This window comes from Globicephala melas, chromosome 6 (assembly GCF_963455315.2).
Source record: "Globicephala melas chromosome 6, mGloMel1.2, whole genome shotgun sequence".
NCBI classification, from domain to species: Eukaryota; Metazoa; Chordata; class Mammalia; order Artiodactyla; family Delphinidae; genus Globicephala; species Globicephala melas.
Window position 1 is genome coordinate 21,742,058 of NC_083319.1, and position 26,955 is coordinate 21,769,012.

Genomic DNA, 26,955 nt, shown 5'->3' on the forward strand with positions numbered 1-26,955 from the left:
CTGAAAAAAAGTCTAAATTACTTAAACAGTAGTTGTTTAAGAAATAGTACACAGGGCTTCCCTGGTGGCGCAGTGGTTGAGAGTCCGCCTGCCGATGCAGGGGACACGGGTTCGTGCCCTGGTCCGGGAAGATCCCACATGCCGCGGAGCGGCTGGGCCTGTGAGCCATGGCCACTGAGCCTGCGCGTCCGGAGCCTGTGCTCTGCAACAGGAGAGGCCACAGCAGTGAGAGGCCTGCGTACCACAAAAAAAAAAAAAAAAAAAGAAAGAAAGAAATAGTACACATTAAAGATCATTTTAAGGATTAATGAATTAAAAAAATCACTTATTTAAAGGATTTGACCAATATAGAAATAAATTGCATCTTTGTGTTCAACTTTTAAAAATACACATCTATGAAAAAGTCAAGGGAGTGCTACACAATTATTTGCACGCAAATACTTAAAAATGTACTACAGGACTTCCCTGGTGATTCAGTGGTTAAGAATCCACCTGCCAATGCAGGGGACATGGGTTCGAGCCCTAGTCTGGGAAGATCCCACATGCCGCGGAGCAGCTAAGCCTGTGCATCACAACCACTGAGCCTGTGCTCTAGAGCCCATGAGCCACAACTACTGAAGCCCGCGCCTAGAGCCCGTGCACCGCAACAAGAGAAGCCACCACAGTGAGAAGCCTGCTCACTGCAGTGAAGAGTAGTCCCCACACCGCAACTAGAGGAAGCCTACGCGCAGCAGCGAAGGCCCAACGCAGCCAAAACAAAAAAGTCATCAGTCCTTTATAAAAATATATATATACTACAAAACTTAACATACTTAATATACCAAAATGTATTTAAAATATACTAAATATACTTAAAAATATACTACAAAAACAATGTCAGGATTCAACCCCTAAGTATGGTTTTTGACACTTCAGATGTAGTATCTCAGAGAATTGAGTTTCATTCAAAAGGGTTGTGGGATTATGCCCCCAATTATGTGATGGCAATTCTCTTTTTTATAACTAACAATCATGTGGATGTTCAATAATTTTTGTTTACTATTAAGTTCACTTCCAACCTTTAGATTTTATGATTCTTGAAGACTTCCCCTTAAGTGCCTTGATATTCAGATTAAGTAATATTAGCTTTTAATATTTTTAGTAGTAAATATGGACCATTATCCAAGACTTGTTTTATTAACAGAATATTGCTCTTGCTTTTCAGCGGGGATCTGATGAGCTTCTTTCTTCCGACATCGTTAACGGACCTTTTACCATGAACAGTTCCACTCGTTCTGCAGGTGTGTATGGTGAGTTTTCATTTTTTCAAAATCTGAGATGTTTTCTTTCTCTGGGTTTCAAAAATTTTCTTTTCACCATGTTCTTATTTTGCTCATCTTATAAACATGCAGTGCTATTATTTACAACAAAATCTAAAATTTGTGGCAGTGAAGTTCATATAGATGAAATTATTAGTTACAGCACTTAAATTTTAAGCATTAATTTGGATTTAATTAGATAATTACTTTTTTGACTGACATTCTTTGTAACATAGTTGTGATAAAATTATCACAGTAAGTAAAATTATCACATAGTTGTGATAAAATTATCAGTAAGTTGGTGATCTAGAACTATTGAGTAAAAGAGCTAGATTTAAAAACTTGTGTTGAATGATGATGGATTTAGAGTAGAAGTATTAAAACTATAAGTTCACATGATTTTAAAAATAAATGTTCTTGAAATTTAGGGACTATAAAATGAATTGGAGGAGTGCAATACTTGATAGAGAGTGAGCAGTTAGGGGGCTATTGCTGTATAAGAAATCCTAGTAAGGGTGGAGAATTTGTACTATAGCAGTAGTAGTTGTGATGGTGAGAATTAGAGAACTTAACAGAAGGTGAAATAATTGATGGTAATTGGTGATTAATCGAATGTTTGAATAAGGAATTCCATTGATGATTTATAGGTTTAGACTTAGATAATTGGATAGCTGAATTGTGGTGCCTTCATTTATATTAGAAAGTACAGGAAGAGCAGGGTTGGACAATATGGCAGGTTCAGTTTTTTTTGTCTTTTGTTTTTTTTTTTGGCCGCATGGCATGTGGGATCTTAGTTCCCCGACCAGGGATCGAACCTGCACCCCCTGCATTGGAAGCACAGAGTCTTAACCACTGGACCGCCAGGGAAGTCCCCAGATTTTTTTTTTTTTTTTTTTTTTTTTTGCGGTACGCGGGCCGTTGCGGAGCACAGGCTCTGGACGCGCGAGCTCAGCGGCCATGGCTCACGGGCCCAGCCGCTCCGCGGCACGCGGGATCCTCCTGGACCGGGGCACGAACCCGTGTCCCCTGCATCAGCAGGCGGACTCTCAACCACTGCGCCACCAGGGAAGCCCAGTCCCCAGATTTTTATATATTGATTTGAGGTTCCTCTGGGGACATCCAGATGGAAGTGTGAGATAGGTAGTGGGTTCTGGTCTCAACATCATAAGAGAAATTTGGAAGTCAATATCATAATACACTTAACAACTGAAGCCATGAGAGTGGAGAGTCTCAGAAAAGGTGAGATCTTTATCCAGATGTTTTGGTGTTATAGGGAGTTAGGGAATGAGTAGACCTCACTTTCCAGACCCTGAGTTACATGATGTTTGGGAGAGTGAACAACCTTTATGTGAAGACCCTGTAAGAGAAGTGAACCAGGTTCAGTTAAGACAAAAGATGTAAAAATCCAGTGAAGAGATTAAGAATATTTGGGAATTGGTCAGCCATGGTACATTGCTCTAGAAGACTAAATGGAAGGATTTTGTAGGCAGGACAGCAGCAGGGGGTTTGTTCATGTGGAAGTGTGAACAGGGTACTTAGAGCAGGAGATTAAAGCAGCTTTCTCAAAAATGACCTGGCATCAGAATCACCCGGAGGGCTTGCTAAAGCACAGTTGCAGAGTCCATCCTCAGAATTTCTAATTCAGTAGATCTGGAGTGGGTCCTGAGAATTTGCATTTCCACAAGTTCACAGGTAATGATGATGCTGCCATATGAGGAACCACACTTTAAGAGGTAGTGCCAGGGAACCACACTTTAAGAGAACTGCTGAATGAAGGAAATGCTAGAAATCTGAAGTTCCTAAACCTGATTATCCTCTTGATCTGGTAGGCTTTTAAGAAAATTTCGGCCCTTACTCCTAGAGTTAACAGGACATCTAGGGTGGGACACATGTATTCTTTTTTTTATAAATTTATTTATTTTTTAATTTATTTTTGGGTGCGTTGGGTCTTCATTGCTGCGCGTGGGTGTCTCTTGTTGCAGCGAGCGGGGGCTGCTCTTAGTTGCAGTGCATGGGCTTCTCATTGTGGTGGCCTCTCCTGCTGCAGAGTACGGGCTCTAGGCACGTGGGCTTCAGCAGTTGTGGCACTCAGGCTCAGTAGTTGTGGTTCACGGGCTCCAGAGCACAGGCTCAGTAGTTGTGGCGCACGGGCTTAGTTGCTCCGCAGCGTGTGGGATCTTCCTAGATCAGGGCTCAAACCCGTGTCCCCTGCATTGGCAGGAGGATTCTTAACCACTGTGCCACCTGGGAAGCCCTTGTTCTTATTTTTAAAACTGAGGTCAGTTTGTTTGGTCATGTTTACAAACTACTGGGATGGATGACCAGAAGGACTGACATCCTGATTGATTGATTACTTAGGAAAAGAAGTATGAGCTGTGAGTTTAGCTAGCATCAGTAGTCTGCTGTGTTTTGCTTTTATGTTTTCAATTTCTTCTTGTATCCCATTCCATTCTAGGTTCAGTGTTTTTCTTCTTAAAGCACATCGTCTTTAGTAGCTATTTCAGCAAAACTCTATAAATGGTAACCTCTTAGACTGACTAAAAATGTCTATTTTGATATTACTATTGAATGGTAGTTAGCTATTTAGAATTCCAGGTTGACAGTTATTTTCTCTCAGTACTTTGAAGGTATTGTTTTATTATTCTTTTGGCATCTGTTGTTGAGAAGTCTTTTGTCAATCTATTATTATTTTGTAGATAGTATTAGTTCTCTGTAGTTGTTTTAACATTTTTCTCTTTAATTTTGTTCTGTGGTTTCTCTAGCTGTGTCTAGGTGTAGATCACTAGTTCTCAACCCTGGATGTTCACTAAAATAGCTTGGGAAGCTTTGAAGAAAATACAGACACCTTGACCTACTCCACACCAATTCCAAAATTACAGGAGGGGGAAGGGGGACCTAGGCACTGTTTTTAATTTGTTTCTAAAGTTTCTTAGGTGATACATGTAAGGTGCAGCCAGTGTTGAAGACCATTGCTGCAGACTTACTTTCATTTATTCTGTCTAGGAGTGACCCTACTTTCCAAAGAATTGTTTCCTTTTGGAACTCCAGTTAGACATGTATAGGACCACCTCATTTAGTCCTGCAAGTTGTTTTAACCTCTTACATTTATTGTCACCTTTTTCTCATTAAGGTCTTGTATTTTGGATAATTTCCTTGAAATGATTTTCTGATTCATTCATTATTTGTTCAGCTTTGTCTAATATGCTGTTTAATCCTTCTATTGAGTAATTGATTTCAAGGCATATATTTTTCATTTTTCTCTGTTTTATTTGATTCATTTTTAAAGATGATCTAGTTTTGTTGTTATTTAGAAAAACAGTATCGTGTTCTTTTTTTATGGTTTCCATTGCTTTTCCCCCTAATTTTTTAATTATTTAAAACAAAATTTTTATAGTCTCAGATTTTACAATTATGGAGTTCTTTAGGGTGCTAATATTACTTGGTTTTGTATCTGCTAGTATTTGCTTATGGTATATTATTTTTCCTTGATTCATAATTTTTGGTTGTGAGGTAATCTTTGGCTGAATTATTTTCTTCTTCTGTGAGAATCTTCAGGGAAGTTTTGTGTTTGCTCTGCTAGACTTGCTAGGGTATCACCAGCCCCTAACACGTCCTAATGTATATGTTAATTTATTGCTTTGGGGATTCCTACCAGAAGGGAAGAGAAAATTAAAAATCCAGACATTTACATTCAAATCCATGAACAGAGATAGACTTCCTTGTTAAATATCTGTGATACATGGAAAATTTCTAATTTTAGTTTGCCTTTTATGAGGGGTTGTTGGCCTGCTGAAGGGTTTGCCTGTTGATACGTAAAAACTTCTTTTTTTAGGTCACCTATACATTAAAAATACTTCTGTAATGTTTGATTCAGTATTTGCAATTCTCTAAAAGCTTCAAAAACTAAAGATTTTGGTACTCCATTCCTTGACTTCTTTGAATAAATATTTCTAATTGATTTTGAACAAATTGTGTCAAAGTTTTTAGGGCTCATTTATAAACAAGTTAAATCCCTTTGTAAGTTACTTAAGTAGTTCTTCAAAGACACAAATAATTTAAAAAATCACATTGATAATGCATAGCTAAAAGAAAGCCATGTATTGTGTTGAAAGATCTTTTTTGTATTCAGTACAGTCTTCATCACAAAATTTTTGTAGTTCAGTTAATCTAAATGTGGATTTTAAAATATTTGTAAAATTTGACGACTATAATTTTTCTTTCTATCTGTAGAATATTGCTTGTTTGGTAACAAGCTATGTGTGCACCAAATAGATTGCAGATACATGTCTACTTTATGGGACTGTCAGAACACTGTTTTTGCCATGACATCTTGCTGCACCAAAATTTATATTTGTATTATTACCCCAAAGAAGTTTTATTTTTAGCTGAGTTTTTTAAACTGAATTTTCATTAGTGTCACACATTTCACTTTTGATAGAATGACTTCCCAGAAACTTTCCTTTGATTCCATTGAAAGTATTTAATATTATACCATTATTGGGTAATAACTGATTTTCTAATGTTTGCAGATGATGATAAAACTGATACAATTTAACTGTTTGCAAAGTTCTGTTAGTGGTGTCAGTATATTAACATCTGACACTTTATTGTTTACACATGGAGAAGAAACTTTGCAAGTTAAATTAATTCAGAATTACAGATTTATGGATTTACTATAAGATATAAAATGGAATGATTATAAATGTAATTGTATTTCATGTGTAACTGGCCTGTAATTCCCACATTTTCCACAGACTGGCAGCCTGGCAGCCAAATGAATAGCATAGGTAGAAGGTTGAATACTGATGGAAGGAGTTAGGAGCTATCCTTAGCTACTTGTGTCCCACTGCATTTCTTCTCTTTTTTTTTAATTTTTTTAAAATTTAAAAAAATTTTTTATATTTTCTTTTCAAATTGTTTTCTTTTTTTTTCCTTTGGTTGTGTTGGGTCTTCGTTGCTGCATGCGGGTTTTCTCTAGCTGCGGCAAGCAGAGGCTACTCTTCATTGTGGTGCGCGGGCTTCTCATTGCAGTGGCTTCTCTTGTTGCAGAGCACGGGCTCTAGGCACACAGGCTTCAGTAATTGCAGCATGTGGGCTCAGTAGTTGCTGCGCACAGGGTTTAGGGCATGTGGGCTTCAGTAGTTGTGGCACGCGGTCTCAGTAGTTGTGGCCCACAGGCTCTAGAGTGCAGGCTCAGTAGTTGTGGCTCATGGGCTTAGCTGCTCTGCGGCATGTGGGATCTTCCCAGACCAGGGCTCAAACCCATGTCCCCTGCATTGGCAGCTGGATTCTTAACCACTGCGCCACCAGGGAAGTCCCCACTGCCACTGCATTTCTTTTCTTTTTTCTTCCTTCCTCCCTTCCTCCCTTCCTCCTTTCCTCCCTCCCTCCCTTCTTTCCTCTTTAAATCAAAGACTCTGTGTGTTGTCTGTGAAAAAGTCATGAAGAGATTCCGTCTCACTGGTTAACATTCAGATTTAATCACTGTACATGTGGTTTATAAACTACTAGATGAGAGCATGGCAAAAACTGGAAGTTAAAAAAATCAATTGGATCTACTAAGCCTATTCTAGCTTATTTCAATGCAACTGTTAATTTTTTTTCAAAAGAGAAGATGTTAAACTGTACAGGTTGCTACAACAATGATGCCAAATTGTGACTGTCCCAGGCAAACTGGTCGTTCTGCTTAGATATTAATATTCCTTAAGAATATCTCTTAGCCTATAATGGACATATGAACTTTAAATTATTTTGTGTAGTTCTAGAACAGCCCCTCATTCCCTATTCCTTCCCCACAAAATCTTAGGGATTCTGAAATGTTGATCTTTTTGTGTAATTATTTTTCCATCTGGGAATATGGCATGTGAGTCCATGGTTTTAGGTCTTATTTTATGTCCTTTGGTAATTATGAAAATGTTTTATACTTTTCTACATAAATCATATGCTTTTCCTCCTAAATTTAATCTTAGGAATTATGGCAGAGACTGTTTGTTGGGTACCCCAATACTTTCTATTTTCTTTAGCAACAGAGCTCTAATTTTTATCTGGGCACATTGCCACTCAGATTAAATGACTGCTTTTCCAGTCTTCCTTATAGCTAGGTGTGGTCATGTGATTGAGTGCTGTCTAATGAGATATAAGTGGAAGTGTTACTTCTGGGGCATCTCTGCATGGTTTTTTCCTCTTTCGTCTTGCTGCCTGTAGGAGTTCTAGCTTCCATCTGTGAGAAAAGTGCTCCAGAAACCTGCCCTTGAATCTGTTGGTGAATATTAAGCCACACGTGCCTTACCAGTAGGGGTGGTATATCAGCTCTAGCATAAAAGCTATTCTAAACCCACCCTAACAAGACTTAAAAACAAGCTCCAAAACAATTACCTGATCTTAAAGTAACTTAACTTTTTTCCAGAAAGGAGTCTGGCACTTCATTTTTTCCAGAAAGGAGTCTGGCACTTTAAAGGAATAAAACAATTCCAGTGCTCACAATGTTGAGCATTCAATCAAAAATTGCAACCCATAGCTAGGAGAAAAATCAGTCCATAGAAACACACCTAGAAAATAACAGATGATGAAGTTAGCAGATTTGTACTTTGGAACAGTTATTAAAGTATGTGAAAGGATTTAAAGGAAAATATCAACATAACAGGGAGAAAATGAAAGCTAAAAATCAAATAGAACTTCTAGAGATAAAGTTATAATATCTAAAAAAAAAACATGGCATGGCTGTAACAGCACTAATATTCTGTAAAAGAAATGATCAGTGAATTTAAAGACAGCAATAGAAACTAAAGCACACAGACCAAAAGACTGAAAAAGAAATGAACAGAGCCTTAATAATCTGTAGAACAAAATTAAGTGGTCTAAACATATGTATAATTGAAGTTCCAGAAAAAAAGTTGGGAGTGGGGAAACAAATATATCTGAAGAAATAATGACTGAAAATACTCCAGATATGGTGGAAACTGTAAAGCCACATATCCAAGAAGTTCGGTGAACCACAGGCAGGATAAACACAGTGAAAACCACACCAAATCTCCTCATAATCAAATTGCTGAAAACCAGGAATGCAGAACAAATCTTAAAAGTAGCCAGAGGAAAAAAGTCACATTTATTCAGAGAAACAAAGATAAGAGTAATGAGAGTGCTTGCCTGAAACTGCAAACCAGAAGACAGTTGAGCAACATCTTTAAAGTACTGTAGATAAATACAATGAAACAAATTCTATATCCAGTTAAAATATTTTTCAAAAATAAAGTTAAAATAAAGCCTTATTTGAGGCATACAAGAGCTGAGAGCATTTGTTAGTAACAGACTTACATTTTATGAAATGGAAAAGGAAATTCCTCAGACTTGAGGAAAATGATACCAGGTGGAAACTTGGATCTACACAAAGTGGTAAATATGTGGATATGTGACTTTTCTTTCTCATTTTTTTTGGATAATTTAAAAGATGATTGAGGGATTCTGGGAAGATGGTAGAGTAAGAAGCACCAGGAGTCTGTCTTTCTACCTAGACAACAATTGCACTGGCAGAATCTGTCTATAACTAATTTGGAACTCTGGAGTCTTTTGAAGGCTTGCAAGTTCCAGGGGAAGACTTGGAAGGTAAATTGTGGTTAATTTTGGTCAATTTTAGCTCTTAGTGCAGCAGCAGCTACCCATCCCTCACGCTCAGTCACATGGCAGGCAACTGTGTGGTTCCAGAGCAGCTTACAAATAGGAGCCAGGGTAGGCAAAAAGGACCTTGTCCTTCAACTTCAAGGGTTCTGTGCTCTGATTGCTGGTGCTTCTTCTGATCATGCAGGTAGGACAAAGAGGTAGGCAGCCATTGTTCTTGCATCTCCCGCTATTGTTGCAAGCCAGCACGCCCCACTCCCAATATATGTGACTTCCAGAGCATATAAAAGGCTGGTGCTTTCCACACCCTCCTCCCCTTCATTTTCTCTTTTTTTCCCCTTTTGGGAGCCAAAGATTGAAGACTAGGACATTAAAAAACAGCTGCATCTACAGGGAAAATTAGAAAGTGATAGTGCATGCCCAGGAAAAGGCTCAGAAGACACCTGAGTAGAACTTAAATTTACACCTCAAGCTGATCCTTGGCGTAAACACAGTCTAAAACAATCAAAAACAATAACACAAATGAGAAAACCCCTAGAAAGGGGAAGAGTCTGATTTCCAGAGTTACCATATTCCCAAATTTGATGAAAAACATGAATATAAACATTCAAGAAGCTTAATGAACTCCAAGTAAGATGAATTCAATGAGACCCACACTGAGACACCTTTATCATGAAACTTTCAAAAGTCAGAGACAAAGAGAGAATCCTGAAAGTATCGAGAGAGAATCAACTTATCACATACAAGGGATCCTCAATAAGAATATGACCAGATTTCTCTTCAGGAACTTTGGACAGATGTCAGTGGGCCAATATATTCAAAGTGCTAAAAGAATAAAACTGTCAACCAAGTATCCTATGTTTGGTAAATTTTTCTTTCAAAAGTGAAAGAGAAATTTCCACATGAGCAAAAACTGAAGGATTTTATTACCACTAGATCTGCCCTGCAAGAAATATTCAAAGGAGTCCTTTAGGGTGAAATGAAAGGACACCGGCCAGTAGCTCAAAGCCATATGAAGAAATAAAGATCTCAGTGAAGGCCCTTATAAAAGCCAATATTATTCTAACAGTGGTTTGTTATCTACTTTTTGTTTTCTGTAGATTTAAGGGGCTAATACATTTTTTTAAAATTATTAATCTAAAAGCTACCAAGTGACTTGGTTTGTAACTCCACATTTTGTTTTCTAAATAATTTAGGAGACTAATGCATTAAAAGAATTGTTAGTTTGTGTTTCTGGGCACACACTGTATAAAGATGTAATTTTGTGATAATAATGGAAAGGGGTGGGGACAGAGCTGTAAAGGAGCAGAGTTTTTGTATGTTATTGAAGTTAAGCTGGTCTAAATTCAAATTAAAGTGTTATAACTTTAGGATGTTAAATGTAATCCCCATGGTAACCACAAAGAAAATAGCTATATGATATGCACAAAAGGAAATAAGAAAGAATACTTAGAGTAGTCAGAATCTTAGAGAATAGAATGGTGGTTGCTAGGGGCTGGAAGAAGGGAGGACTAGGGAACTACTTTTTAATGGGTATAGAGTTTCTGTTTTACAAGGTGAAAAGTGCTGTGGAGATAGGTGGTGGTGATAGTTACACATTATGAAAATGTTTAACACCACTGAATTCTACGTTTAAAAATAGTTAAGATAGCGAATTTTATGTGTATTATACCACAGTAAAAAATTATTTGAAAAAAAAGTATAGAATGCTCTCTATGGAAAGCTCCATAAGACACAATAAGTGAATAAAATAAGATGCAAAAAGAAAAATAAGTAATTGACTATTTAAAGCAAGATAATATTAATATATTTGGGGAGTTATAGCATATATGAAAAGTATAATATATGATAGTAACACAAAGAATATGATAAGGAAAATAGACATATACTTTGAAAAGTTCTTACATAATACCTAGGTGTTATAATATTATTTTAAGGTAGACTGGGGTAAGTTAAAGATATGAATTGTCAATTTAACCCCAGAGCAGTCGCTTAAAAAAAAGTAAACAAAAAAAGTAAAGATTATAATTAAAAAACAGAGATTATCTGCCATTGATGTGCATGTTTTATGTGTGACATATTATGTTTCCTTGATAAATTGATCCCTTTATCATTATGAAATGTCTCACTTTATCTCTGGTGATACTCCTTTTCCTGAAGTCTACTTTGTCTGGTATTAGTACAGCCACTCCAGCTTTCTTGTGATTAGTGTTTACATATTTAGGTGTTTTCATCCTTTTACTTGTAACCTGGATTTTATATTTTAAATGGGTTTCTTATTCACACCTTATAATTGTTTTGCTTTTATCCAGACCATAATCTCTGCCTTTCAATTAGAATCTTTTTTTTTTTTTTTTTTTTTTTTGTGGTACGCGGGCCTCTCACTGTTGTGGCCTCTCCCGTTGCGGAGCACAGGCTCAGTGGCCATGGCTCACGGGCCCAGCCGCTCCGCAGCATGTGGGATCTTCCCGGACCGGGGCACTAACCCGTGTACCCTGCGTTGGCAGGCGGACTCTCAACCACTGCGCCACCAGGGAAGCCCCTCAATTGGAATCTTTATGCCAGTTTCACTTAATATAATTATTGATGTAGTTGGGTTTAAGTCTTTTTTTTTTTTTTTTTTGGCCATGCGATATGCAGGGTCTTAGTTCCCCAGCCAGGGATTGAATCTGCACCCCGCTAAGTCTTTCATCTTCCTATTTATTTCCTATTTGTCCCATATATTTTGTTCTGTTTTTCCTTTAGATTATTTTTTATATTCCATTTTATTTGTCATTTATTACTTTGTATTCCATTTATTTATATTTCTTGATAAATATATGTATCCTAAATATATATATTCACCTAATTACAGAGCTTCAGAATACATAAAGTAAAACTAATAGAACTAAACAGAGAAATAGACAAATCCACAATTACAGCTGCAGATTTCAACACTCCTCTCTCAGTAATTGATAGTGTAGTAGATAAAAATCAATAAGAATCCAGAGCAGGCATTAGCAAACTCTGCCCTGTGGGCCACATCCACTCCATTGCCCATTTTTATATTGCCCATGAGCTAAGATTGATTTTTACATTTAAAAAAAATTTTATGTATTTATGTATGTATGTATGTATTTCGCTCTGCCTGATCTTTGTCGCGGCATGCAGGATCTTCGTTGCAGCACGCGGGATCTTCAGTTGCAGTATGCGAACTCTTAGTTGCAGCATGTGGGATCCAGTTCCCTGGCCAGGGATCAAACCCAGGCCCCTTACATTGGGAGCGCGGAGTCTTAGCCTCTGGACCACCAGGGAATTCCTGATTTTTACATTTTAAATGGTGAAAAACACAAAGAATATTTTCTGATACATGAAAAATTTCTGATACATGAAACTTATATGAAATTAAATTTTGCTATCTATATATAAAACTTTATTTGAACACAGTCATACTTATTTATTGGCTTGGCCGAAAAGTTCGTTTGGGTTTTTCTGCAAGATGTCAGCTATGGCTGTTTTCATGTTACAACTGCAGAGATGAATAGTTGGTTCAGAGCCTGTATGGCCCACAAAAGTCTAAAATATTTATGTGACCCTTTAGAGGAAGTTTGTAGATCACCTAATATAGAAGTTTTCAACACTATCAACCAACTTGACCTCATTGACATATGGAACAGTCTCTCGCACACCATCAGCATACATATTCTTTTCAAGTTCACGTGAAATGGTCAGCAAGGTAAACTATATGCTGGGTCCTTAAGTCTCAGTAAATATGAATGCATTAAAATTATGCATTAGAATTGTATTAGCAGTTTTAAGAAATGATCCTCAAATATGTGAGAAAAAAATCTCCAGTTGCTTGGAAAAAGAAAGTAACACTTAATCCATGGATCACATAAGAAGTCACAAGGGAAATTAGAAGATATTTTGAAGTGAATTAATATGAAAACACAACTTACTAAAGTTTGTAGGGTTCAGCTAGAGCTGTTCTTAGAAGGAAATTTACAGCTTTAAATACTTTATTAGAAAAAAGTCTAAAATGAATGATCTAAGCTTCTAAGTGTAGCATAAGAAGAGCAAATTAAACCCCAAGTAAATAGAAAATATTAAATATAAAAACAAAAGTTAATGACATAGAAAATGAGGATTAATGAAACCAATAGCTGTTTTTTTAATAGATCAATAAAATTAATAAACCTCTAGGTAGGTTTATTAAAAAAAGACAGAAATTACTAATATCAAGAACTATCCTGTAGACATTAAAAAGATATTGTTATGGACTGAATGTTTGTGTACCCCCAAAATTCATATGTTTAAGCCCTAACCCCCAATGTGATGCTATTTGGAGATGGGGTCTTTGGAGTGGGGCCCTCACTGGGATTAATGTCTTTATAAGAAGAGATGCCAAAGAGCTTGCTTTTTCCCTCCACCCCTGCCATGTGAGGACCATGTGAATAGGTGGCTGTCTATAAGCCAGGAAGAATCCTCACTAGAAAGTGACCATGCTGACCCTTGATTTTGGACTTCTAGTCTCCAGAACTGTGAAAAAGTAAATTTGTATTGTTTAAGCCACTCTGTCGTATTTTGTTATGGTGTCCTGAGCAGGCTAAGATAGATATCAAGTGAATATTGTGAACAATTTTAAGCCAATAAGTTTGACAGTTTAGATGAAGTGGACCAATTCCTTGAAAAACACAGGTGCAAAAGAAATAGAAAACCTAAATAGCCCTGTACTTGTTTTAAATATCAAATTGATAATTTAAAAGTCCTTCAAAAAAAAAGAAAAAAAGTCCAGGTTCAATGGTTTTTTGTGGCCATATGGGTTATTTGTCAAAGGTTGTCATACTCTGCATTTAAAATGCAGGTGGATTTTACTATACCTAAAGAATACCCTAATAAAGTTGAATTTTTAAAAAGACCCATATTTCTAGTATAGTTTTCTTGGTAGATCCCTTCAGTTTTGAGATGGGAATATATGAATTTTTAAAAAGTCTCTTCCAATTATCTCTTTGGAACATAATTAATATATAGTAGGCATTCAGGACTTTTCATTATATTCAAAAAATACAAGATTTATGCAAGCTAAGTATTTTGAATGCTTATTTTCATAATACAATTTTGGAAAAGTCTGTGGTGTATCCTTTTGTACAGGGAATAATTTGTCAAAGTTATGTATTCAGTGCATTGCAATTTTCTTGTTTCCTCTTTTATTAAATTATAATGCCATATAATTGCTTATATGCATTTTTCATTTTTAGATTGTTATATTTATCAAGTCTTTAGATATAACCTTTTTGGGTCATCTAGATGAGTAGTTCTTAGGCTTTTAGATTACACAGAATAATAAAATTTTCAATTAATGTTAAACAATGTCAATTTTGCAAGTAAGAACATCAAGAGAAAAAAATCCACTGTTGTCCACAATCATTATTTTAGCACCAAAAAAGTAGAAAGAACATACTTTCCAGGTAAAATAAGCCCTCCTAAGAAAATCAAGACATAGATTATTGATCACTTTGTACTAGGCATTACACCTAACATTTAAATGTTATCATATTTAATTTTCCAAATACTCATACTACATTTTCCAAATACTGTTATTATACTCATTTTATCGGAGAAGAATCTCAGGCTCAGTTATGTCAGAACAAGATGTGTGATTTCATAGCCCATGCTCTGAACATAGTCTAGGCACTTTTATAATGCAGAACAATTAACAACCTAAAATGGTGATATATTTGCATAATTCTTGATAAAAATTTGTCACCATAGGTCTTTATTTGATAGTTCAGTGCAAGCTCAAATAGCTTATGTAGGTATTCATTTTTTCTCACACATAGTTTTACGGAGATTCTGAACACCTCAGTTAAAGAAACAACCTTCTTAATGTTCATTCATTCATTTTGGAATATTCTGGGTAAACTTACAAAAGCCTTTGGCCTTTAGTATGTTTTTCTAGTCTTTAACACTTTGTGCTGGTTAGAACGCACAAGGTGGTGGTATTGTTGTCTAGCCATCTAGGCTTACAGGGAGGGAGGGTGCAGAAAGGCACTTCATGCTTGGCTTTCACTCCTGTCCACGAGGTGATATTTGGCATTTAATCTAGTGACAGTACTATCATTATAATCCTCATAAACCTGCACATACTCTGAAAATTTTTTGTCACTGTCAGGTTGCTTACTTTTTTCTACAAATGGTAAGACACTTTGAGATTTTTGTGGTTAAGAAAATTACCTTTAAACTTAAGTTTGAATAATGCTTTTATCACTTGCTAGCTGTGTACAAAAATTATTTAATCTCTGAACCTCTGTCTCTTCATCTGTTAAAATTAATAATATTTAACTTAGTATATTTTTGTCAACTCCAGTGAAACAGTGTAAATGAAAACAGCGTGAAAACTAGAAACTAATGGACATTTTAGGTAGCTGGAATCCTGTCAGGGTTTTTAGAGCAGGGTAATGACATGATACATCTGTTTAGGTTGATATGATGTTGGATCTGAGTGGAAGTGGGGGAGGGGTGAAACTAGAGGAAGGGAGAGTAGAAGGGGCCAAGATCATAGGTGAGGTGACATTGAGCGTGGAGATGAAAATGGAATCAGTCATTTTGGAGGGAAAAATAAATATTTCATGATGAGAAAGGAGAAGGAACCTCTTGCCTCCCAGATTAATTTCCAACAAATATTTGCCGATTATTTTCCACACTCTGTCCTAGGCATTTGTTATATACAGGCACAGACCTGTAAGGACCTCTAGGAATTGATGGTATTTGGGTCCAGGTAGGATGTTGCCTGCATTTATGAACATAGAGAATTTGGGAGCAAGTGCTGGTTTTGGTATTAAGTCAACCTATTTACCTGTAAGCAAGTTGAGTTCTGTGCCACAGCTATGGGTACAAAATACTGCCATATAATTTTTACGTGGTCCTCATGAAATTTGTTTATTTAGGATCACAGACACCTGATTGTAAAGTTTCATTAGTGTTTAGAAAAATGATAATCTTAGGTGTTTGGAAAGATTATATTTTCCTCCTAATACTGCTAAGTATTTTAGTATTAAAAAAAAACACTGTAATGAAACTTTGGGCTTTCAGATAATTTGCATTCAGTCTTACTTGGTGCTATTTCTGGGAGAAAAACATTTCTGAATCTTATGTACATAAATTTGAGTACTTGTTACAGGCTTGTCAGTTCTAGTTATTGTCACTGTTAAAAGATAGGCTTTAAATAAAATTTGGCTGTAAACTGGCATAATGGATTTCTTAATTTTACAGCAGTGGTTCTCAAACTTTAGGTTGCTTCAGAATCATCTGGAGAGCTTGTTAAAACACAGTTACTGGGATGTTTCTGATTCAGTAGGTCTGAGGTGGGGCTAAAAATTTGTATTTCCAGAAAGGTGATGATGCTTATGTTAAGAACTGCCTGTTATATCATAAGGGATAAGATTATCCTAAGAAACCACAATTTATGTTCTAAAAGTACTTTAAAAAATAGATTGGTAAAAATTATATGATGCCCAAGAAATAAACTTATTTTCATAAACATGCATCTCAAATCCAAATCCTCGTAGGGTGTGATAAATATAAAATTTTTATTACTGTCTTTCCTAAAAGTTATTTTTCTTATTTGTTTAATTAGTAATAGGACAAATTAGAAAAATACCTTTAAAATACATTAAAGATATTATAAATACTGTTCTCTATTCACAACAAATAGTTAACTATTTAGAGGTTTTGATACCTTTAAATATGTAATTCATTTACCCAGCACTTTTCCTTGACGTTAAAAATCAGAGTTCAATTTTTAAAAAATATAATACCTGTAGTGAAAAATCAACGCATTCATTGAAAGGTGGATGGTTTTGTTTTCCACTGTCTTCTACTCTTCTCCCGTCAGCCCCGTACGTAGTTCATGAATTTCAAAACCTGAAACTCTTGGAATATCAGATGTCAAATGTGATGATATGGTTAATGTAATACGTCAGCCCAAATCAGTTTCAGTAATTTTTTTAAAAATCTTATATTTTTTAGCTAATGGGAATGACAACAAGAAATTTAAAGGAGATAGACCTCCCTGTTCGCCTTCCCGTGTTCTCCATCTTCGCAAAATTCCAAGTGATGTCACCGAAGCAGAGGTCATATCATTAGGTCTACCATTTGGCAAAGTAACTAATCTTTTGATGTTGAAAGGAAAAAGCCAGGTATGTAAGTTTTAAAGATTGACCCACAGTTATTATCTCTGAGTGTTAGTGATAAAATGATTTTTAGGGGAATTACCTGGCAGTCCAGTGGTTAGGACTCCGTAGTTTCACTGCCAGGGGTGCAGGTTCAATCCCTGGTGGGGGAACTAAGATCCCACAAGCTGCAAGGTGTGGCCAAAAAAAAAAAAGATTTTATTTTCTTGAATTTTTTTTTTCCCCCTAAATTTCATTCTATTTAAATAGTTTTTAAAATAGAACTTTTTAATGACAGGAAGCAGCAAACAAAAATGTTAATGTAGGAAACAGGATTATCTCTTATTCATTGACTTGTTAACAAACATATTTTATATTCTTAATTACAAAATGGTTTATGAAAATATCCTGTGATTATCAGAAGAGATTGGATTGATTACCATCAGAGATTGGATAATGATGTCTGATTCAGACTCCTCTATCTTTAGTAAACTATTTAACATCCCTGTTTAATGCAGATGAGGTTATTAAGAACTGGAGAAGTTAAATAATATGTCTTAGTATTCAGCCCTTGTTGTGTTTACACATTTTTCTTGCATCTTTTGGAGATAGTACATGCACTTGGATCTTTTTATCACAGATGCCACTATTGAGAATAGCATGGTTTGCACGGTTTGAAAGAGCCAACATGACCGTGTCTAATGGCTGTGAAATGTCTAACTGCCATGTGTTATGTACATTATCGTGTTTCATATAGTGTATCCTATGTTTTATGTCAAATAGCTCTGAGAGGCAGCAGGCAATGTCACACTTTCCTTTGTTTCTGCAGTTGGTTCTAGGTTTATATTTATCTGTAGTGCTAATTGACTGTTATGTTAATTGCTTGTCTTTTGATCATAAATCCTGTTTAGAAAATATCTTGTTAGTAATTACTTCAGGAGATTCTGTTGTGAGTCACTAGTAGTACTTGTAAGCATAATCTTTCCTATGGTTCTTGTAGGTGGAGTGTTGAGGACAGAGTAGGGGTTATTTTCACCAGCCTTTCTGTGGGTAGTGACTTTCGGTTTTCTCTCCACCCTACATTATGAAAATTGATCCCTTTGGATGCTTTAGGAAAACATAAATAATTCTTTTACTGGACTCCATGTAGAAAAATTTATTTTTACATATGAATTTTTAGGTTGTATATACATTTAGGAAAAAATTCCTGTGATAAGAATCATATTCCAAAGACATTGTTCAGCTTTTCCTTTGTGTGACTGATGTTAGACATTGCAGGAGTTTAGAAACATTTAGAAAGGAGTTTGCAGGAAGAGACTCTCCCCATATAATGAATATTATTAGAATACAGTTTACAAATTCTTTGTTGAAAAGATGATTAAAAACCAGATAGTTAGGAAATATTGCCATAGCTATTTTTGTTACCTTGATCATTTTTATCCACTTCTCTTAGAAATATTAGAAAAAGTGTATTATTGATACAATTGGATAGCAACTTTAAAGTGTGTTGTGGACATCTATACCTTTTAGATAGTATAAATGACTCGAAGTCTGTTTTATTCCTCAAAGACAGTGATTTGGATCAGGGGTTCTTCCTGCATTTTAAATTTGAGATGTTCTTATAGGTAGTTCTGAGGGCTCAGAACGCTTAGTAGATGTCTATATTTTATCTTCTTAACCATTAAGATAGGGTGATAAAACCTGCCACCTTAAAGGTCTGTAAGTATCCTATTCCTGTCATAAGTTAATGGGAGTCCTGACAGCTAGGAGAAGCTTTATACAGAATAAGACATAAATACCAAGGAGCTTCTTCCATCTCAGTTCTTCTTGTGTTAGTCTTCAAATAGCTAATATTAGTACAGTGATTGCCAATATCCAAAAAAGGTCACTTGAATGACCCAAAGCAATATTGACTTAATGTAAGAAGTTCTCCCATTTCCCTGATTTGTACAGTTGAGTCTTTGCACCTGAATGCTCTAATTGTATTCATAAATGGCTGTTTTATAAAAAGGTAGAGAAGAGCAAATCATTATGCCTCATCTCTGTTTGAGAATTTTTTAGGAAGAAACTGAAAGCTACTACTATTTATAGTAGTGATGCACACGTTTATTTTTGCCTTTTTAATTATTTCTAGATTTTAGAAGAAACAGAAATAAGAAGAAAACCAAAAACCACATAAAATCATTTAATCAACTGGCCATTTCCCAATCCCAAATCGTTTATTGAACCCAACTTTCTTCAATTATGTTTTCAGTTACTGTCAATGATACACTTTGAAACAAGTCTTTTCATCCCCTTGGGGACAATGTGATTTCTCTTGAGAATACTGAGTTTAGAGCAAGCTGGAATGACAAAGTAGTTCTTAGCTGCCTTTCAAAAACATGAGCTTTCACTTTACTTTCTTGTGTTTATTGCAGGCTTTCTTAGAAATGGCTTCTGAGGAAGCTGCTGTTACTATGGTGAATTATTACACTCCTGTTACTCCTCACCTTCGAAGCCAGCCTGTTTTTATTCAGTATTCCAATCACAGAGAACTTAAGACTGACAATCTACCTAATCAAGCTGTAAGTATTAAAGGTATTTCTAAAAATAGTTATAAGAACACATGATATAATAACTTAAATTTAATTTTCTGTTTTTCAGAGGAAAAAAAATCATGTGTTTTTCTTCATCTTAGCATGCTCTACTGGTAAAGATTGTTTATGTAAATTCTTACCCAAAGACTTAAGAATAAGAAAACACTGCCATTTGGAAGTAAGTTTGAAGATATGGCGTTAGAAATGGCAGATATTTAGTTTTCCCTTGAAACTGTTTTCATGAGTGGAAAAAAACATACATTGTTATGTCTCTCTTAAAAATCTCAGATGTGAAAGGAACTGTAGAAGTCAATCCTTTTCTTTTTACAGAACATGTAACATTTGTGTGTTTAGAAGTCAATCCCTTCTTTTTACAGAATATGTAACAAAGGCATTGAGAAGTTGAGTGATGCTTTTATTGTGATGTTAAGTAACTGAACTTAAGATGTTAATAAGAATTTGTATAGATATGTTCATTAAATGAATTTTGACTCTCCAAGGTGAATGTGCAATATAGAATATGAACATTTCTTACCTAATTTTCCAGTTTTTATTTTGATATAATTCATGTTCAAACTTCTGTGTCTCTTCAGGTTGATTTCTAAGTAGCTAAAATAGTAATTTGAAGTAACTTCAGGGTAGGAAAAATTTATCCACAAAGCAAGTACATTTTAAGAAAGGTTTTTTAAATTATGTTGAGAGCAACTTGGCCATGATACTCTTGCTCTAGGCAAAAGAACTCCTTCAGCTCTTTGACTCTGTGTTGAAAGTCATTGTAATGCAAGCTGCTGAATTCATAGTTTTACACATTTTTAGAAACATTGACATTTCCTGCACACAATCCTTAACTTATTAAGAGATATTAATGGCCTATAATAAACTATCTAAACTTAAGAGTAAATGAAATGTTAGATATTTTTAAATAGTATAATTTTTTTTAATGAAAAATTGCCTTGTAAATAGGATACATGCTCATGGTAAAACATTCAAACAATCCAGAAAAATAAAAAATAAAACAATCCAGTTACCCAGATATAACTAATTAACTAACATTTTGCTAACATTTAACTGTGTACCCCTTCTCTATTCAGGTTATTGTCTATGTATATAATTTTATACCAATGGAATCCTAATAGTTTGAAAACTACTGAAAACTAATTATTTTTTCTCTACAATATGTCAGGGATGTTGTTTCATGACAACAAATATAGAATTACTTCATACTTTTTATTTTATTTTTTTACTTCATAATTTTTAAATGACTGCATAATACTCTCTTCAAAATGGCAGCCATCATTTATCCCATTTCTTTTCTTTTTTTAATTTAACATCTTTATTGAAGTATAATTGCTTTACAATGTTGTGTTAGTTTCTGCTGTATAACAAAGTGAATCAGATATATGTGTACACATATCCCCATATCCCCTCCCTCTTGCATCTCCCTCCCACCCTCCCTATCCCACCCCTCTAGGTGGTCACAAAGCACCGAGCTGATCTCCCTGTCCTGTGCTATCCAGTTTCTTGTTGTTAGATTGAGATTGTTTGCCATGTTATGCTCTTACAAATAGTACTACAGCAGCATTCTTACATATCTTGGCACACATGCAGCATTATCTTATTTATGTTTCTGACAACAAAATTGCTGGGACTAAGCCTATGCATGTTTTATGTTTCAGTATATGTTGCATGATTGCTTTCTCTAAAGCTCATTTGCTGATTTAGGGTGCCACTGATAATATATGAGCAAGCAGTTTTCCTGTCCATCTGTGTTAATATGCTAGTTAACAAATTGTATCTTATTGTTTACTCTCTTTTATTTAATAACTTGTAAAGTGTTTATAGTGATTTCTGTTAATGCAGTTTTTCCCCGATTTTTTCAATTGTGGTAAAATATATATAACGTAAAATTTATCACTTTAACCATTTTTAAGTGTATGGTTCAGTGGCATTAAGTACATTTTCATTGTGCAACCCATCACCACCATCCATCCCCAGAACTTTTTCATCTTCCCAAACTGAAACTCCATACCTGTTATACACTTATTCCTCATTTCCCCTACCCCCACCCTGGCAGCCACCATTCTGTATACTTTCTGTCTAGAATTTTGTCTGCTAATGCAATTTTTAAAATATTTTTATATAATAGTCAAATCTCTGAAGTTGTATTATGGTCTCTGACATGGGTACCATACTCATAAAAACCCAGTATAGCAAGATTAAAAACATTTTTTTTACCTATATTTTCTTATACTTTCATGTTTTGGTTGTTTTTATTTGTAGTGTTTAAATCTTTGTTTTGTTAAGAATATTTTGTGGGTGGAGAGTGAGGCTTTGGTCTTTCTCTTACTCCCAGTGACCAGTTTCTCTTTTGTTGTAGTTGAATAACCCATTTATCAATATTATCCATTCATGGGACTTCCCTGGCAGGCCAGTGGTTAAGACTTTGCCTTCTAATGCAAGGGGTGTGGGTTCGATCCCTGGTTGGGGAGGTAAGATCCCACATGCCTCGTGCCAAAAAACATAAAACAGAAGCACTATTGTAACAAATTCAATGAAGACTTTTTAAAAAATGATTCACATCAAAAAAAATCTTAAAAAATATATATATATCCACTCTTGTGAAACTTGTCTTTTGTCATGGTCTAGTTTTCCATACACAGACTATGCGTATTTACAACCCGCATATATACACTTGTTAGACACGACTACACATTCTGCTTGCGTGACCCCCATCTACCCTCATGTGTGTGTGGCTCACATGGTATGCAGTCCATGTCTAATATGGACTACCTTTTGGATTCTGTTCTGTTCCATTCCTAATTCAGTGTCCCTAAGGCTTAATATGTTGTAGGGCAAGGCCCTATTCTTTACCCTCTCTTTTTAGAAATTAAATGGATAATATGTTTTGTTTATTTCTCAGGATGTATTAGAATTATTTTGATAACTCCTAACCCCAAAAAACACAGAATTGGGTTGATTTTATAGATTTATTTGTAGATAATTAACATGTCTATATTGCTAACTGATCCTTTTGAGGAGGAAGTTATATTTTATTTCCTATCTTTCAGAAGAATTTTTAATTCTCCTTCATGTAAGTCATGCAGTTTTCACATTAGTGTTATTCCTAAATATGTTAAATTCTTAAAGATGATATAAACAATAAAACTCTTAAAGACTGGATTATTCCAAAGGGAAACAGTGAGAAATCCCAGTTGCTTGGCAACCAGAGCCAGCCCAAATGACCTAGTTTATTCTTAGATAGCCTTGATTTCTTCCCAGTACCCTTTCCATTGTGTTACTTTTGTCCATTTTTTGCATTGGTGTTTGATAAAATAATATTTTTCTTTTATTCAGAGTCCTACACCAAAGCTGAAGTCAAAATTGAAGGTCCTGTTTGCATATATAAAATGTACCAGATGTTTTTTTATTCAGGCAGCCCTCAGAAACTGATAAATTACTGTTTCATTCTCTTCTCTTTGAATAGCAAGATATCCCAAAACATGCACATAACTTCTTTTCCAGCTTATGGACATACTTGGCAGAGGGTCAGGTGAATATCAAGTATCTTTGTCCCTTGGTTTAAGCTAAAATTATAGCTAAAAAATTTAGATCCTATTTTGAGGTACAGCATTTGAGGAGTGGTTGTATTAATATGATTCATTTTTGTATAGACAGTTTTTCTTGACCTTGTGGGTGGAAGTTTATAAATTTGCAAAGAGATGACCATGGAAGGATTTTCCCTTAAAAAATTTCCCAAAAAATCATCCAACGGAACACTTAAGATCTGTGAATTTTGTTGTATATTCATTTCCATCTCAATTTTAAAAATGGTTTCTTCACATTATCCAGGCATGTTTAAATTTTACATGAAGTATATATACCTCCCCCACCTCAATAAAATATTTGTTGATTTTTCCATCATACTACTGCTGTTTCCTTTACCACTAGTTAATGTAACCATTCCGGAGGGTTTGTTGCTGAAACATTTAAAACTATCCCATAATAAGAATTCTGCTGCCTTATAATGTTTAGTATCAGATACACAGAAAATATGTCTTCTGTGTATCTGAAATATCTCTTCATGTTAAGAAGACATTTCTTTTTTTCCCCCCTCACTTTTCTGTTGTCCTCAGTGGAAAGTATGCCTCCACTTTGATTTTTTTTTACTTAAATATATTTGCCTAATTAAAAATTGAAACTGTAAAGTTAATTATTAAATAAATCTTTTTCTCAGACTTTTATTGTCAAAATAATTTTTTTGCATGCCTGCTATGCAGAGACTTTTGTACTCAATGCTCTGTGAAGTACTAATGCAGAGTATATTGACAACTCTAGAATGATATGGACAATATATACCATGGCTTCTCATGTTTCTCCACTGTGGTATCTTCTATGCCAAAGAGGAAAGAGTGAAGGAAGAGAAACAACAACAGTAGCAACAATAACAGTAATATAGCAGCAATAAGCATGTATATAGAATTGTTTAATAAAAAGGATTGATAGAATGATTGATGGGTAATGAAGTAAAGTCAGTGAGGTTGGGAATTCCCTGACGGTCCAGTGGTTAGGACTTTGCACTTTCACTGCCGAGGGCCTAGGTTTAATCCCTGGTCGGCGAACTAAGATCCCACAAGCCGCGCAGCGCAGGCAAAAAAAAGTTAGTGAGGTTAAGTTTACTTTCAGTTATGCAGGCTTCGTTTTGATAAGATTTAATCATCCTGATAGAAGAAGAAAAGGCACCATTATTCCACTGAGAGCCTCACTATGATGATTTTTCCTAGACATTATGAAGTTGTGATGTCCAGTGTGGTAGCTGCTAGCTAAATGTGGCTAAATTTAAATAAATACAAAAATAAAAATTTCAGTTCCTCAGTTGCACTAGGTACATTTGGAGTGCTCACTGGCCACTTGTGGTTAGTACTGTCATATTGCATACTGTAGATGTTGAACATTTCCATTATCACAGGAAATTCTGTTGGACAGCACTGTTGGTCTTCCATGTCTCTACTTAACCTTTCTTTTTTCTGTGTGTGTGTGCACGCAATACAGTTATAATAACTACTTTAATGTTCTTTTCTGCTAACTCTAATCCGTGTGTTAATTCTGAGTCTTTTTTGAATGACCTCCCAACATCATCATTGCCTATTTAAAGGCTCAAAGTGGAAATGTGAGCCGGTTTTCAAATTTGAAAGCAGTACAACCCTTTTTTCCAAATAAAATCTTACTGGGGAGCCCACTATAAAATAGATAAACTGCCATGTTTGAAGCAGAATTAGGATGCTCAGTATTCCACACACTTGGCTTTACGAGAACATAGTTTTGAAAGCTAATGATATAAAATATTCATATAATTTATATATTGTTCTCAAAGATGATTTGGAAACAGCATTTGGTAGTTTGTGTTTTACTTGATATATAAAAGTCTGTATATGACATTAAAATGCTGTTAAAAGGTAAAAAAAAAATGTATATAAAAGTGGAAGTTGTTCAACTCTTAAGCATGCAGAAAGTAAAAGACTGCCACTTTTCCAGAAAGATACTTATTTTAATGTTATTTTTCATAGCAAAATGTTGGAAAGCTACTCATCTCACATGAGAAAGGTGGTATAATAAATAGTTAAATTAAAAATTAAAGTCATGAAAACAAATGTTCATATAGAAAACAAAGTACTGAGACAAAGTACTATGTTCTTTAAAATTGCAAGTGAGTACAATATGTAGAAATGAAAGAATCTGCATTAAAGTGGTAGGATTTTTTCATTTTGTGACACAGTTTACTAATTATCACCATTCTTAGGAAATTATAAGTATGGAACAAAAGACTGATGAAAACTTGCATTTAATTTCAATAATCATTAACCGTGCTTTTTTTCTCTTCAATTTTCTCTTTCACCTACTTTATTTTTTAAATAATTGGTTTTTTTGTTTTTTTTTTTTTTTAAATAATTGTTTTAAATTTTGAGACAGTCACAAAATTTAAAAAGAGTTACAGATATAATACAAAGAACTGTTGATTCCTTGAGGCATTTGGGAATAAATTGTTAATCTGGTCTGTGTTCACTGGCCAAACTTTTAGTGTGCATTTCCTTCAAAGAAGAATATTCTTCTACACAACCAGAATACAGTGGTCAAAATCAGGAAATTAACATTTGATGCATTACTTCCCTCCAATCCTCAGTCCCCGTTCAAGTTTTTCCAGTTGTCCCAATAATGTTTGTTCCAGCAAAATAAGCATTATTCATAACCACATGTTCCATTTAGAAATCACATCTTCTAGTATCCTTTTATATGAAACAGTTATAGGGTTTTTTTGACTTCGTAACCTTGACGCTTTTGAAAATTATGGGCTACTTATCTTTTAGGCCATCCCTCAATTTGAGTTTGTCTGATGTTTCCTTGTGATTAGATTCAGTGTATGTAGCTTTGACAGGAATGTCACAGAAGTAATGCTCTTTTTTTCTCGTTGCATCATATCAGGGAGCCCATAACTTCAATTTGTTGCATTATTGATAGTGTGCTCTTTAATCACTTGATTTGGCTGGTGTTTGCCTGGCTTCTCCACTGTAAAGTTGTGACTTACAAAGGGGGAAAGAAGAGTGTTTGGGGGAAGGTACTTTAAGGCAGTGTAAATATACGGTTCCTTATCAACTGTCAATTTATATCAGCCTATGGACTGAATGTTTCCCATTTCATTTGATGGGTTTTTATTTGTTACAGTCATTATTTTGGTTCTCAAATTGTCCTATATTTGGCCAGTGGGAGCCCCTTCCAGCTGTCTTCTGTGTCCTTTTGGCTCGTTCCCATCATTCTTTGGAAACTTCTTCGCATTCTGGTACAAAACAGCAACAGCAAAACCCCCACAAAACCAGAAAAGTTACACACTCATCTTGTGCTTTCCTTGCTCCAGCTTTAGAGCTGGACATTTTTTAGAGCACCTGCTTCCTTTTAGTGGAGCATGATATTAAAAAACTTTTCTGCCTGCCCCTGCTTGGATTCTAACATTTCATGCCAGGCTGCCCCTCCATTGAATTACTTCCTTAGTCCATTCAGGTCCCCATGGACCGACCTCCTCTTCACCCTGCTTAGATTATTTTTACTACATGTGGACCCCTTCTTAACTCTCCCTGGGTTCTGACAGTCCTGGCTAGGCTACTCTCCTCTGGATGCCTTTCTTACCCATCTCGTGCTCCCTAGGTTCTGACAGCCAACAGTGAGCCACCCACTCACAGATACCTACCTTCCTTACCTTGTTTGGGCTCCGATTTCCCTTACCAGGCAGACCTACCACATGGATGCGCTCCTTGCGTTGCTCAGGCT

At 35.4% G+C, this 26,955-nt stretch overlaps 1 protein-coding gene across 7 annotated transcripts in view; it reads left to right on the forward strand.

Moving 5' to 3' along the window:
• PTBP3 (polypyrimidine tract binding protein 3) overlaps positions 1–26,955 on the forward strand; it is a 106,689-nt gene that overhangs the window by 31,500 nt on the left and 48,234 nt on the right. For 3 of the 7 annotated variants that reach the window (XM_070045705.1, XM_030858996.3, XM_060300623.2), the window contains 3 exons: positions 1,205–1,289; positions 16,920–17,089; positions 19,480–19,626. In XM_070045705.1, coding sequence (XP_069901806.1) covers positions 1,256–1,289; positions 16,920–17,089; positions 19,480–19,626 — 351 coding nt within the window. In that variant the 5' untranslated portion in view covers positions 1,205–1,255. Of the gene's footprint in view, positions 1–1,204; positions 1,290–16,919; positions 17,090–19,479; positions 19,627–26,955 lie in introns of those variants that run through there. The other 4 variants (XM_030858998.3, XM_030858997.3, XM_030858999.3 and 1 more) reach the window with 3 other exon arrangements.